Source organism: Mizuhopecten yessoensis, unplaced genomic scaffold (genome assembly GCF_002113885.1).
Source record: "Mizuhopecten yessoensis strain PY_sf001 unplaced genomic scaffold, ASM211388v2 scaffold10971, whole genome shotgun sequence".
Taxonomy (NCBI): Eukaryota; Metazoa; Mollusca; class Bivalvia; order Pectinida; family Pectinidae; genus Mizuhopecten; species Mizuhopecten yessoensis.
The window spans coordinates 372,271-388,602 of record NW_018408813.1 but is presented as its reverse complement, the minus strand read 5'-3'; the positions used below and the strand labels follow the sequence as shown (position 1 = coordinate 388,602).

Below are 16,332 nucleotides of genomic sequence, written 5' to 3'. Positions count from 1 at the left end.
AAGCTTTCGTGATTTAAGCCTTTTTTATCTTATGTACAGTCATTGATTTACATATTTCTTAAATGTTGTTTGAACGGTTCATCAAGTATATGGAACGCTTCCCCTTCTATCGACAGGAACCTGATCTCTTGAATCTGTACTTTATAAAGAACAATATGAGACTTTCGAAATACTGATATCTTGTATGTCTGATTCAAGTTCAAATCTAGGGGGAGATAAGCAAGTAGAATATTGCAGCAGGACAATGATGTCTCAACAGTTCCTGATGCTGTGTTTTCGCTTTGTGATTTGTGGTTTGCAATTTTATTTGCAATTAATTAGACAACAAGCTTGTTAAATTTTATTTCACAAAAGTTTTATTCCACAATAAACAGAAGTAACACAAACCAAAACATTGAATCATAATGATAGAATTAAATAAGATAACACAAAGCTACTGATCACTTCAGGGTTGATGAGCGAACACGTCGTCGAAGTGATTTCATTGTAATGTAATTCCGTCATGATTTGTAACTGCAGCACATTCACTGTATATATGTATATGTATATAGATATATAGTCTACAAATATCAAGTATTCTGATACCTAATATACAATTATCACACATATAAATATCATTTATTTATAATCACATGTACATGAACGTGCTCGAGTCATAAACTATAACACAAATATCCGTGTGTCATATTTTGCGCAAATCTAACGTCACAAGACCCACAAAAATAAACAATACATTTTGTAACTATGTCGAATAAAACAAATCTTCAGATCTTAAGAACGTTTTTAATCTATGTTTGTGTATGTTGAAAATACTTCTTTTTTTGTGAGATAACTAATTCATCTGCATGACGTGAAACAACAAAACTATTTCTCATTACTACTGTGTATCTATATATATACTTCTAAAGTTCAGGACGTGCTTTCTGTTTAAAATAAAACAGCTTATAAAGTAGATTGGAATAAAGAATTTTGTTTGTGAAGACCTGTTAAATAAAAACAACAGAGTATTACACATACATTGTGTTGTATATTATAATATAGTATACTTACATCCATATATATAAAATATTTTAATATCAACATTATAAATTCGCTTCTATTCAATAGATTTAACAAGTCAGTCACCTATTGTAAACAGTGTTACTGTATTCTGTCTTTTCGTATTGCAGAGTCATCTGCTCTTGGGAGCATGAATTGATTGTTACACCATTATTTTGTGAGAGTGACATCATCATTTTTTGAGAAAACGACGTAACGACACAAACCAATGACGTAACAATCAATACCTGTTCACAAGAGAAGGTAACTCTGCATTACACAAAGACGGAATACGGTACCGGTGATTTTTTGCCGAGTCAAACGTACGCCCTTCGCCCTATGTTAATTTCGCTTTTCATATTTAATTACTATGTAAATAATGTTTAAGGCTATTGTTCGCTGTAATGATAAATTCGTCCTCATTTCAGAGAGCGTGAAAGGCGAAAATATTTCTGCAGCGAAAAGTTCCCGGTATACAGTATCTTGTACGCTAATAAGTTATCAATACAATCGATTATCATATGAACAGATAAATAAAATGATGGTCGTGATAAACATCAAATCCATATCCTAATTTGAAATGGTGACCTTTGATAATATTTCTAAATTTGAAATGGTATGAAATGTTTTCATATAGTTCCTTTTCAAAAACAGTATAACGTTTAACACGCTATGATAATCTCTTCAAGCTTTATACTGGTATATCAAATATGAAACTTTGTAATAACATTTATTATTGTTTGTTAAATGAAAAACCTACTGATATTAATTTTAAGTTATTACCACCAGAAAAGTAGACTTTAATCGAGTCAGTTTCATTTGCTACGTGTTTCAGTCTCTTCTTACAGGGTTCTTACAGACAGTTTGGTGGACAACATCAATTTAAACTGGGATCAGGAAGGACAACTAATTTGTCTGAATGGATGGCAAACTTCATTAAATAGAATTTTTTGTGCTGTGGAAATTTTCGGTTATTTTGCGTTCTTTGCATCAACGCAAAAATATGCATGCGCGAGAATTTCCAAATAGCAAGTAGTTTGAGAAACGCATTTTTTCACAAGTGAACATGCCCTACTGTATCAGGGAACATCCAATACAAAACCGACTAGGGTAACATTTTCCCCCAATCAATAAAATAGTCACTTAATTAGTTTGGGTAGAAATGTGTCATTTAATTTGCTGTGAAACAATAAGATAATTTGGGATGGATTAATGGTACTTCTAGAAATAGAATGTATAACAAAGTTATATTTCAATCATCACAACTTGAGATAGAATTATTACCACGCCTTTTACTATCTGAAATATCAGAATGACTGACCATGTAACATAATCACGGTGGTGAAAAACATGCAAAATGTTTTTAGTATGTTATTAATCATTGGTGGTATTTCAGGTGGCGTTATTAACACCTATAAACGGTACGTATACCTGAGCTGAATTTACTTGCATTAACTATTCTTGAAGGAAAGACGTTCAAAAACAAAATAATGATAATTTACTCAGTTTTGTCGTTTTCCTAAAGGGATCATGTCTAAGTAAAGACGAGTAAATTATTTCGTTGTGAAATTTTATATTGACAAAGAAAATTTCCATTAATCCGGAGGTGTTTGCACAAATATGAATTAAAAATGAGCGTGGTAGCAGTATTAGTAGAATCTACTGAAAAGATGCCATTATGCATCAGAGGAAGTCTAAAAATCTATCTAAACAATAAAACCAACAGAACGGGTAAAGGGGGCGGAATGTCACATGAACCATTATACCGTTCGATTTCCTGTTATTCTACTGTACGAGTGGCGCATGCGTGGCAAACGTCGAATGTTTTTGCTATTACTAGTTCAGAAAAGTATTGTTAGTTTGGTATAAAAAAAAATCAAATGCACATAAATGAAAGGTAAAAGATTTCAAACCAGTTTATCAAATCGAATATTTATTGAAGATATTTCTGATTAAATTATGATTGAAAACACTAATTTACCATGCATGATACGAGTTAGAGATGGAAAATGACGTAATTGTCAAACAATAACTGCTCAACAATATAAACAACTGACTGATATTATCCAAATAGCCAAAAGACATTCCTCTGTTTCTAACTCTAAAAGCAAAGGATTGACAATATCAATAAAAACAGTGAAACCTTGGCTTGGAATTTAGAAGATGGTTGTTCTTCTGAAGTCTTCAAATTTCTGACGTCATTTCCGTTCTCTCAACTCCCGTGCTCTGGACCCCGTGATAGTTCCCAGATCCTACGTTAGAGAAAAACACATGATACGTACCACCAGGAGGTCGTATCAACATTAGCAAGGATAACCCACAAAAATAACATTCTAAAAGCAAGCGATTCAGCAATTCATCAGCTGCATCACCATTAATATAAATAAATTTGGGAAAATGACTTAAGCATTCATCTTATTATTTCCAATCGAAAAATTAAATAAAGAAAATATTCATTTTGGTTAAAACGTTATATTGTTAGAGTATGACCGTGATATATACAAATAAGATATGATATATTTTTTTTTTCAAATTATCTAGATTTTCTCTTGGTGATTGGTACATTATTTCTATAGAATATGGTGTCATAATAATGTCACTATGACGTCACAACGCATTATGACGTCGTTTTACGCGAGGCTATTTCCCAATTAAAATGACAGAATAAATATCAATGGTTAGGAGTTTGATGAAACCTATGACGGTTATTTTTAAAGAAAAGACATATTACCACAAACCTCGTCTAAAGCACGGTAATAAAACATGAGTTTTAGATAATGAGAAAAATACGGTTTATGATGTACGTAGAATATGTTTTTGTCAAAATGATTTAAAAAATTGTACCTATGACATTATATATGAGCCGTATTGATTTGAAATTCGATGATAATTCAATTAGCTCACAGGCTTTTTTAATTCGAAATGATAAAATGGCGTTATATGATCACTGCAATCTCATTAATGATATGATAATTGATGCTTCGAGAGTTATCTTCGTTAAACAGAGTTTCAATTAGCATTGTCTTGCACTCCATAATTAGTCAGCATGTAAATCGAACGTTTAAAAAGAATATTAACATCTATACAAAAACAAATGTGGAAAATAAGACGTTTAAGTCCCCTGTTAGGTGGTATGTTTCCTTAAGCATTTTTACTGTTCGATCGGTTATCCGGAATACAGACGTAACGGGCTTTGACGATTGTCTACCATATTTGTCTAATAGACTAACGTTCATTCTGATATTTTAGAACAAACATATATATATATATACATATAATGATTGCTAATCGTTAATCATTCTAACATGCACAAAGAAACTTAAGACTGATTATGGTTGGTATTGAATATATGAATATATAAGTAATGAATTGGAACTTTAAACAAATAACTTTTTGTCGTAATGTTAGGTATCAATGACAACATATGCTGTTATCTTATAATACAAGCCTAGGATAACGAATGTAATGTAAGGTACCAATGACAACATATGCTTTTATCTTATGATACAAGCCTAGGATAACGAATCTAATGTAAGGTACCAATGACAACATATGCTGTTATCTTGTGATACAAGCCTAGGATAACGAATGTAATGTAAGGTACCAATGACAACATATGCTGTTATCATATACAATGTAATACAAGCCTAGGATAACGAATGTAATGTAAGGTACCAATGACAACATATGCCGTTATCTTATAACATCGACTAATTATGGAGTGCAAGACAATGCTAATTGAACCTCTGTTTAACGAAGATAACTCTCTAAGCATCAATTATCATATCATTAATGAGATTGCAGTGATCATAAAACGCCATTTTATCATTTCGAAATAAAAATAGCCTGTGAGCTAAGTTAATTATCATCGAATTTCAAATCAATACGGCTCATATATAATGTCATAAGGTACAATTTTTCAATGATATGCATGAATTGAGTGTCTTCATACATAATCGTACAAATTCAAGCAACATTTAAGTTGTGATAGTTAATTTGCGAATCAAATATGTGTCTGTGTCTTGTCAAATTAATACAATTGGTTATATATTACTTTTTCTCTCTCTATAATTATGATATATGATCTACCGTCTATTTTAATATAGCTAAATCTTATTCAATGTCTGAAGAGGAAGAGCATTTTCAGAATTACTGTTCTTGTCCTTTGAGCAATTTGTTACAGTTTTAGTGGTATTGTTGAGAAGAGTTTCTTTCGACTCCTTTTCAATCCCACGAACATTGGTCCTTTCATACTCAAACTTACTGAGAGGGTCGCTTGCACAACACAACAATCTTCTAAAACTTCTACGAAAGTTTTCGGACAGGAAAGCATACAATACTGGATTGACACAGCTGTTCATGTACGCCAGACAATTAGACGCTATCAAAGTTCCAACAAAAAATTTCGAGTCCATCCCAACATGTCCAAAACTAATCAGTACAAATATAATCTGAATTGGTAGCCAACAAATTGCAAAGATTACGACGACAATGACCACCATTCTGGTAACACGTTTTTTCGACCTCATGCTGTCGGGCCGTTGGCTCCCACCAGGAACTACTCCATAGAGAAGCCGCTTGATCATAAAACCATACAGAATGGACGTGAGTGTAAGCGGTATGACGTAACCAAAAGCAAAGAAGCATCCATAAAATGGTTGCGAGGAGAGGTAATCAGCCTTGAAGAAATCGATATCAACACAGCTGGATCTGTTGCTGTTGTCTCCAAATTCTTTGTGGGAAAATTCAAAGATGACTGGTATGTTGCCTCCAAGCATTATAATCCATGTTAAGTAGACCATGATGTACGTATTGCGACTGGTACGGATGCGCATGGATGTGATGGGATGTACGACGGCCAGGTATCTGTCCAGTGACATCAGCACGAGCGTGTACACGCTAGCGTACGCACACACGTAAGTTAGATATTGGACGATTTTGCACCAGACATCTCCAAATGGCCACCGTGACATGGTGTAGGTGGTCGCAGTAAAAGGCACACAGAAAATAATAAAAGACAGGTCGGCAACGGCCAGACTCACTATCAAGATATTGGTGGTGTTTTGCATCTTTTTATTTGAGAAAACGACGATGATTACTAATAAGTTTCCGACAAAACCAATTAAGACGATGAGACTGAAAACAATCGATACGACTATCTTTATCAGGTACAAAAAGTTCTCTTCTTCTGAAGACCAATACTCGTAATCATAAAAAGTATCGTTAGGAAAAGCAGTCGAAGAATTGTCAGGAATCGCTGTGGAACCAGATTCATTCATCTTGAAGTCGTCGGGGAAAAACTGTGAAAACAAAAAACAAATACGCTGGATTTTGAAAACAACACCATTCAGGATATGCGTTATACACTCAATCATACTTTGACGTGCACATATTTTTTTTATTAAGAGCAGCACCATATATTGTAAGCGTCAGAATGGATTGAAGCGTCAATTGTTTCCCTATTTCATACGATCGAACCCATAAATAGGTCGGTCGTCAAAATATTCTTCGCAAAAGTAAGTACTTGCCGGGAAATACTTACTAACAAGTTACATACGGTCGAATAAAATGAAGCATACCAAGTTTAACATGAAGAACACTTATATTCAACATTGTAATTCCGAAACAAAATGGCATTTCATGTACGGAACAAACACATTTCCTACACCGAGCAATCCTCTGATAAACAGGAAGTAGATCGTCGCCGTATTTGTCTAATAACAACCTAGTCACAAACTGTCAGTAGGTATAAAAAAAAACACGAATTATACAACCGCCAGTGCTTAACAATCTACCGACAGACGAATATCCCTCAGACAAACACACACCACGTTGTCTTCGTTTACAAAATGTATATAACAATCGGAGAGTTGTACGGGATTTAACAGGTTATTACTATTGGAGGGAGTCACTTTTACTTATGACTGTTTACACGTAGAAAAGACATAGATTGCAAAAGATTTGAGTTCAAAAATAGAAAAAAGATCTTTATGTGGAATTATTTTCCGTTTTGAAAACATGGTAAAACATTAACATCCAATAACTTACCCAAACACGGTTTTACTATTTTTTATTCATTTATTTTTCTGTACTTTGTAACAGTAATTGAACAAATATTCCAAATATATATATTTGTGTTCTAAGTTGATTTTGTTACTAAATCATACAAAGGGGCATAGCTAAATGTAGCCTTTGTTCTGAGCGGATTCATTTTGGAGCAGGTCTATGGTTTTACTTTGATAGGATCATCTGCGTATTAGCAATTGGGCAGCTTCGTATACGCGCTTGGTCTTGCATAGACAAATTCTAAAACAGAAAGGAGCATTATCTGATCTATATTTAACTATTTTGATAACAATAAAATTACAGTTGGACTATTTCAATCTGTTTAGTTGTGCACGCGATGTTCTCTCTTACATGTAGCTAGTCCACTTTACACTGACAAAAACATCATTGACGTCTTCTAACAAATGTTGATGAGTCTGGAGTTAGGAGACGAATATGGCCTCAATCGACGTCATGTTTACTAGGGAAAGTCCCTGTGAATGAAATCGTTTTTGTTTTTGTTTTTAAGCTCGCTGACGTGTCTTTACTTTTGCATTTAGCAGTAAACATCAGGCAACCACGTTGTATCTGCTTATTTTTTAACAACTGCTGAGTCTGGTTTTCTGAGAAAAAGATCAGATCGCGTGATATGAGAGATAGCTGATCAAAGAAGGAAATGAAATGGAAATACGGCTAGCCTATCCCATGTGGACCGAGTGTGGATACCTAGCTGCCTTGCCATGGCGTCACGTATCATTTTCGAGCTCAATTGACAGGGGACACTGAAACCTACAGAAAGTGTTAAGCGGTATCAGGCCTTCCTCACACTAAATTAGATATATTTAATACATAACCCCGTTAATTGGGGAGGATATGCAATCGTGAATCCAAATATCTCCAAAAGATTGATACAGACAGATGATAACAAGGAGAGATGTCTTATTATTCTTCTATCGATTTAGAAACCCAAGGAACACATAGAGCAATACTAATTGCAAACACTTGATGATTTATAGTACCCTTTAAACAGTAAGTAAGATAACAGTTTTTACATGCATGTTTGCAGACGTAAAGGCGTACTATTAAATCCCGTTAAAGTAGCACCATTATCCATAAGAATGCTGACATAATATCGAGGGAAACACATGTATAAGCCATATCGGGTAATCGTATGGCGTATTGGATAGCGCACTCGCCGGGGTTCCACCTCTCGATCGGAGGTGAAAAGGTATGTGTCGTCTGCCTGACTATTTTAGTTTTCTCTGGGTACTCCGTTTTCCTTCCACATTTAGACCAACTGCACCCTTCCATTCGGGCCAACAAGATTCATTTTAATATTTTGACAAAACCTTGTTTTAAAATTGTTGCAAACTCAATTAAGTTTCGATTTATATTTAAATCACAAAGAGGAAGAAAAGATGAGCTTGAAATTCCTAGTGTTCAGAAAAGGTTTGCATATATTTAAAAAGATATGCCAACAAAACCTTTAATCGATAAAACGGATTTAAATACCAAAATGAATTGCTTTGGAGTCATATTGAATTCCTTTTTTTTTTGTATACAGAATAATCTGCCTAAGAGATAACCGGATGATCAATAGAATCTGCCACTCATTTTTGATTTTAATAGAGAAATTTCAACCCGATAATTTTTTTAAATGTTTTACACGAGGCTTTTCCGAGTGGTAAACTCCAAATATTTTATCATATAGGTGTGATTGATTATTTTTCACAAAACTTTCCCATAATAAAAAAATGTTGTATTGGTGAACCCAATGCACGGCGCATCAGCTCGATTGATGACGCAACCCTGCTCAAAGTGATGATTTAATGGTGACGTTTTCAGAATAATAGCGCGTGAGAGCCGTATTTCCTAGATAGGTCAAGACAAGCTAATATTTTAACTAGCTAAAACGGCAATCCGCCTTTGAAGTGTGAGAGAAAAATTGAAGTGTGAGAGGAAAATGCCAACTTGAATAATAACCATCAAACGAATACCGAAAAAAGTATTGTCTTTTTATGTTATAAAAAACCCATCTAGATAGACGTTATCCGCTTTGCTTTCTGCCTTGGTCATTTTCCTATATCCAATTTGATTGACTGAACGATATTCCGTTTCGCGTGTAAGCTATGGAATGCAACAAACTAGATCAACATATGCTTTTAATAGTCAAAGAAAGAAGGTTTGCCATTTCTTTTGCTTTTGCACAAGTGTTTAATTTTGGAATCGGGTATAGCTGAAGCGTTAACTTAATCGAAACGCAGATTTCCCATGTACTAAAAAAAAGGAATGTATAATGTTTAATTAAATTCTCCAATTGCTTTGTTTTATATATCATTGTATGTGTCAAACAAAAACTCTTTGATTTATTACAACTGCGCAATTGATCAATAGACAATCGAATCTTTCTATTCATTGCGACACATCAGAAAAACTTCGGGAAACTGAGACGGACATATATCATCGAGAGTAAACTATATTGTTTACAGCAGTGAAATGAGACAGCAAGGTGTCCGTTGGTATGATTACTTATGACCAATTACTGTATGAAACCAATATCGCTTACAGTATCGTTCATCATGAATCAAATTCTTGGTGATAACTATTTTAAATTTGTGTGATTGGGAAATATTTAATATTGGTAATTTATCTATCTTTGGAACAAATGCAATCTTCTTTAAAATCTGTCTCTAATGCTTTTAGCATAATTTGAATAAACATGACACAGTAATGCCATACCTTCTATTCACACTAAAAGGTTGAAATGAAACAAAAGTTAAATGGATTGGAAAGAATGTCATTTACGGTATTATTCATATACATTTGCAACCACTAGTATATTTATGTATTAATAGTGGTGTAGTCATAGCAATAGAGGTGGTAGTTCAAATATCAGTGTTGGTAGTAGTGAGGTAGTGATGGTCGAACTGGTAGCAAGGATAGTACTAATAGTAGTCGTATTATCAGAAGTTGAAATAGCTTATACGAAATGTAATAATGGTAGTAGTAGTAGTAGTAGTAGTAGTAGTAGTAGTAGTAGTAGTAGTAGTAGTAGTGGTGTTAGTAGTAGTGGTATTGATGGTAATAGTATTAGTAGTGGTAGTATTTGTAGTAGTTGTGGTACAAACATGTATGTACTAGTAGTAGTGATGGGAATAGTGTAGTACTAATAGTAGAAGTTATGGTAGTAATACAGCACTGTAGTATTAGTATTAGTAGTAGTAGTATTTGTGGTGGTGGTGGTGGTGGTGGTAGTACATGTACTAGTAGTAATGATGGCAATGGTACTAGTAGTGGAAATTGTACAAGGAAGAATAGTGGAGACAGTAGTAGTAGTAGTAGTAGTAGTAGTAGTAGTAGTAGTAGTAGTAGTAGTAGTAGTGGTAGTACAAGTAGTTAGGTCATTTTGGTTGTAGTACTAGTATAGCAGTATTAGTATAATATAATTGACTCTGCAAAATCTATCATGGTTATGTATTAACTCAACCGCAGAGATAAAACAGTTTAAAAAGTAAACAATGACCGATTGCCAAGACTAGCTCATCCATTAATTAAGAAGATTTAGAAAGTTGATCAGATCCTTTTTTATGAGATAAAGTGTTTCTCAAACCTGTTAGTGTAATTCAAACAGCCTTGGGTTATCTTCTTTCTCTTGTGTTGTCACCTAAAAAAATAAAAGTAATTGTCATTGAAATATTTTCATAAAAGAAACTACAGTACCAACTTATCAGTCAGGCGAGTCTTATTCGTAATTAAGAATGCAGTACATGAGGTTTGTCTCAGGAGCGAAGGAAATAAATGATTTCATACACATTTGAGCACAACATTTGAATGTAGCAAGTAGTTAAAATCATTGTGTTTATACATGCCCCAGTTACACGTCAGAAAGTGATTCTCTACACCCGAGCCTTTTCTCAGTACCTGGTACCAGGATTTCCTGGATAGATGCATACTGGTTAGGACATTGCAGACTCATCTACATCAGCCGCTACAATGTAACCTTCTATTACAACATGACCAATACGGTGGACTTAATACCAGACTGTATGATCTGTATATAAACCAGATTAGTTTGTTTTTCCAATCATGAACTTTCTCCTTATTGGTAGTAACATCCCTGTTTTTCTGACCTTCAGTGTTTACATATCGCGAGCAAACATAAAAAGAATATCTTTTATGAATATCGGCTTTATTATGGGCATTAGTGTACCTTTTGCATTCTCACATTCTCACTTTGGTGACGTGATATTACTACGGCATGACCTATGCTGACGGCGAACGCTTATCTTAAACATTAAGTCACGTGTTCGTTTTTAAATTTTCTAAAAAGTCGTCTTCTGAATCTTTTAGCTGTTTGCATTTTGCCCTAGTTTAATACCCTCCGGTACTCTCTTGTTACGGCCCTGATGTCATCCATTTGTCATAAGGACCTTGTTTACAACCACGAAGATAAAACAGGCATTCTCTTAGCGTTGCTTCTGAGATACATGTCATGTGTACAGAAAGAACTCGACCTAAGTTTGTAGATTCGCGAAAATCATGTAACACTATGTGATAGTTCTGTCAGGTTGAATGGACGGTATCATTGTACAATGAAAACCGAAGAAAAACAAATAACTCTTGCCGTAAAATGATTCTGTATACATGTACAATATACCGTCAATACGGAACTAAGTTATACATGTACCACTTAGTACAAAACGAATGTGCAGGGACATCTTTCGTTTGCTAATGGCATATTTAATCGGCTGTATATTGTCTGTTATAATAAAGTTTTTGACATTAAGACTTTATTAAGAAATTTGATTCAAAATGATTTCAGAAAAGCTATATTCTTGTAACATAATCTTATTCCTGACGGGGTAGATTATATTAGAATGCAAAACAATGTCACAAAACCTTAATAATATCCTCGAAGAAAAGAATTATTGTGATTTCTCGGCGTGGCGACGATATATTGTGATATCTCGGCGTAGCGACGATATCATGCACAGCGCCGAGTATGATTGCTATAATACCGCGGAAGACGTTTGGCTAGCAAAACCAAACCATGGTGCTTATCAATAAGGATGCAACATAGAAAACGTGTTGTGCTTAGCCACTGATTTATACTGTAGCAATACCCAAGATTTAGATATATCATCTCTGGTCAACGCAAAAAGGTATATTTGATTGTCTGTTCATAAACACAGCAATTTGATTGAAATGCGTCCCTGTTCCTTAGAATAGAACTGAAATGAATATGCATTCAATGCCATGTTGACGCAACAGAGTTATTATGAACGGCCGAATAAACGTGCCGTGTGTGCCCCCAAGGTAAGTCTATGACATGGTGTGTGACATTTGTGAAGGGGTTCTACTAATCTTTCGCCTTTAAGGAAAGGTCACCATGTCACATCATTTTGGACTATTTGCAGGTTTTCCTTTCAGAATGATTCATTTATGAAGGAAGAAAAAAACGGATGCTTTCCGTTACAACATGATATAACACGCATCTAGCTTTGAGCTTGAGACACAAAGAAAAATATATGATGTGTGTATTCCACAAATATAACCTCAAGAACAGTCTATCACTCACAGTTGCACTCAATCGGTTGATGTCTACTGAAAAGGTACCCTTAACATAATCTACGACACACAGATATACATGTACCTCATAAATATCAAAGTGTGTCTAATTGGATTAAACTGATCACATGACAAGGAAATAAAAATCGTGTCGCCCCATCGCGCTTGATTTTTCCCAGTCATACAGTAGTTTACTTATTCGAAGCCTTTATTGAAAAATGTGCTAGATCCGCAACAAGCGAGTTTCTAGGGACTGCAACGGACGACAACAATGACAAGTCAACCTCATCAGCTCTATTATTGCTCGTGAGAAAAGATTGATCTCGGAGAAACAAATAACGGTGATTCCCTGCAACAAGGGCGATAATTGCGTAATGTACCTTCAACCAGATACTACGGAAAACAGCTATAATATCTCATCCGAGTCCTAATAATATGTCCCCTTCCAAGAGAATCTACAAAGAACCATTTTAATCCGTCGTTTGAGTTCTCCTGATAATGTAGCTCTAAATAGAATCTACGACACACAGTTATAACCCTTGTCTGAATTCTACTGACAACGTTCTGTCAAACCATGTCTGCAGTACACGGCCTGTGATGTTATGAGCTCCGAATTAATTACAATTCGTGTACCGACAAACCATCAACAGCTACCTGACGATCAAGTGTAGGAGTTGGCAATCTAATTCTCCTCAGACATTTCCTCAAGTATTACATTGTAGAAAAATCATTAGCACGACCCTGTTTTGTCATAAATTTTATAAAATAGACATGCATTTGTGTTTAAGTGGAAGTGTGGAATTATTTCGGAAACGTTTTTACAGAAGTAATCAGCAACTAAAGTATTTGAGTGGGAAATCCTGTTTTTGTTAAGGTTATATTTCAAATTAGAACATCCTCGTGCGATTTTTCAATATGACCACCATAATGAGTATGGCTTTAGTGTGTTAATGAGCTCATCAAGTAGACAGCTGGTTCAATATCTAATATATACGTAATCATATACAATGTAGATAATACAAGTACGTTCTTAACAGAATACTTCGTACACAGATTATCTATTTAGTTTCAATATAACGTAACTACATAAAACTTGTGTTTTAGACAAAAGCAGTTTAGAATATGGAGTCTATATAACTTTAATTTCTTAAATATATTTACTGCTTTTAGATATGTGTTTGCAATATACATATAACTGTGCTTCATATCATAAAAGTAAGACACATATCGAATTAGTTTCACTCAACATATCTTATTATATCTAATTTGTTTCTTAATGATATGGCTTAGTAGTCGATAATTATATTTATAAACCGAAATGAACATAAACATAAACAAATATCTTGTTATAAAATCAATATACGAAGAAGTAAGCTATACCGGTACCTTGTTTGTTTTAAATATGAAGCTAAAAACGTCTTTCCAAAAAGTTATCGAAATTAATTTTGCACCGACTTCGTTTTCCAAATAAAAATATATAATAATATTATTTTGAAAAAAATAATAATATAAATTTATAAAAAAAACTTGTTATTTGGAACTTTAGTTGTTTACTAATTCAATAGGAATAAGCAAATATAACAAACAGAGTAAGTCTACCAGACAACATTATTTTCAATATTGATTACAATATAATTCACCAAACAACAAAAACCTAACAAATATGAATGATACAAGTACGTCAATTGTAACGAATTAAATTAATTTGACAAGGGAACGAAAACATCACAAATTTATCATTGACAGTTTTACTCTAAACAGGTCAATGTCCGATAACGTGGTGTTTTAATTAAAATCCTCTCGAGCAAACCAATTTAAACAAAACCATCTCAGTTTTACTGCTAAAGTGGCAACATCGGATAGCAGAAGATTTAATTAAAAGAGATAAAAAGCACTAAAAACACTATAGATGTGATGCAAAAAATAAACCTGTCATATTTGAACGCATCTTGATTATGTGAAATGAGCAGGCAAACACCACATAACGAGTTTGGTTGGGAAGAGATACTGGAAATGTTGATGAGATTTTTAATACGAAATGAAAACACCCTGTCTAAACTTTGATCCCATGCTAGTTGTGTAGCTATCGACGTACACCATAGCTATGTTGAGTGTTAGGGTCAGCCGTCATGACTTGACCTATCGGCAGCTAATACATCAACGTGTAGACAAGCTATAATTGAAAACTGTAAATAGGTATGGGGCAGGACAAAGTATATATACTAAAAGGTATGGAGCGTGGCTATGTTTGCATAGGTTTTGTACGAAACACGGATACTTCAATTTGGTACAGACCGTCGAAATCAATCATGGATGTGCCAAATCATCTTATTGCTCTGTCAGTATTGCAAAACTAGAAATAATGTATTTCATCGAACGCGCCCATGGTTGACAGAAGCACATAAATCTATATGTTATGAATCCTCTTATCACTCCCAACTGATACATATCGCTCTATCTTTTCAATATATCTTTTCAAATGGAACCATTTACAGAATGATGAAATTAAGAAAGCAGTATGACATCATAGAAGAACGTGTCTATAACATTCTGTCAAAGAACTTACTCCGGATATTGAAAATCATTATGTAAATGCAATATATATCACTGGTTAAAGAAACAAAGATATCTCAATGTGTCAATCAACACAAGGACAGAATTAACATGTTTGATCCAAAAATGACAATCATATGATCATAGAAAATACCAGCCTGACAGTGACGTCAGCACGAATCCATCCACAAAAATGACAGGAAAACCATGTTCTCTAAAACGATGAGAGTATCCTACACAACAATGGCAACCGTCAGAAAGTTTACTGTGTACTCCAGGAAAGGATTTAGGCCAGTGATGATGTAGAACCTGCAATGTTATAGATGCAAATCAATGACAACAGCTGTTTTCAGTGTAGAATGCATGCTTTCCGGTAGAATACCCTTGCTAAATAGCTTCTTGGTACACAGGACTCGTGCAACAGTTATATACAATCAGGAAAGCGTTGAATTTCGGTTAGAGAGTATCACCGACGAAGAAAATTTCTAATTTGTTAAACGATATTTTACTTGAAGTGAACTAAAGTGTATAAAAGAAAAATACATTAATTATATTTTTTTTCTCTCACAAAAACATCTACCGGGATTTTAACTATACACTACAATTTTAAAGAGGAAACGTCTCAATTCAATGACGGTACTTTGTTTTGTTATAATTTGTTCAACAACATCGCTGAGAAAAAATCGCAAATGTCTGAGCCTATTCACGAAGAAAGGTCCAAAACTTTGGTTTTCTTAGTAAGAATGCAGAGGAAAGGTAATTTTAACAAGGAAATGACTTCCCACTGCCTATACACAATAAAAAAAGTATTACAGCCTCTACCTTAGCACATGGCAACACAATGGCGGTATAAACACATAAAACAACAATGTTTAGATAAGAAAATATTTTAATTATGACTATAGCATTTAAGCTACATAAACCATGCATTTTACAGATAACTTCATCGTGTGCTGTCCGTCATTGGGCTTTATTTATTGGATTTATAGTTCCACAAAGTGTTTTTTTAAATACCCAAGAAGATACCATGCCATGGGCTTTTGATGCTACTCTGCATTATAAGAGAAAATATTTATCATTTTTTGGTGATTAGGACTTTACTTTCCATCGTCGGTGATAAATAATACC

At 34.1% G+C, this 16,332-nt stretch overlaps 1 protein-coding gene across 4 annotated transcripts in view; it reads right to left on the bottom strand.

Annotated features, from left to right (window-relative positions):
* Window positions 1-348: 348 nt before the first annotated feature.
* Window positions 349-16,332, bottom strand: part of LOC110464201 (allatostatin-A receptor-like) — a 112,288-nt gene continuing 96,304 nt past the window's right edge. For 3 of the 4 annotated variants that reach the window (XM_021519289.1, XM_021519290.1, XM_021519292.1), the window contains 2 exons: window positions 10,694-10,747; window positions 4,904-6,338 (listed from right to left, as the gene is read on the bottom strand). In XM_021519289.1, the coding sequence (XP_021374964.1) occupies window positions 5,145-6,317 (1,173 nt within the window). In that variant the 5' untranslated portion in view covers window positions 6,318-6,338; window positions 10,694-10,747 and the 3' untranslated portion in view covers window positions 4,904-5,144. Of the gene's footprint in view, window positions 3,291-4,903; window positions 6,339-10,693; window positions 10,748-16,332 lie in introns of those variants that run through there. The other variant, XM_021519293.1, reaches the window with a different exon arrangement.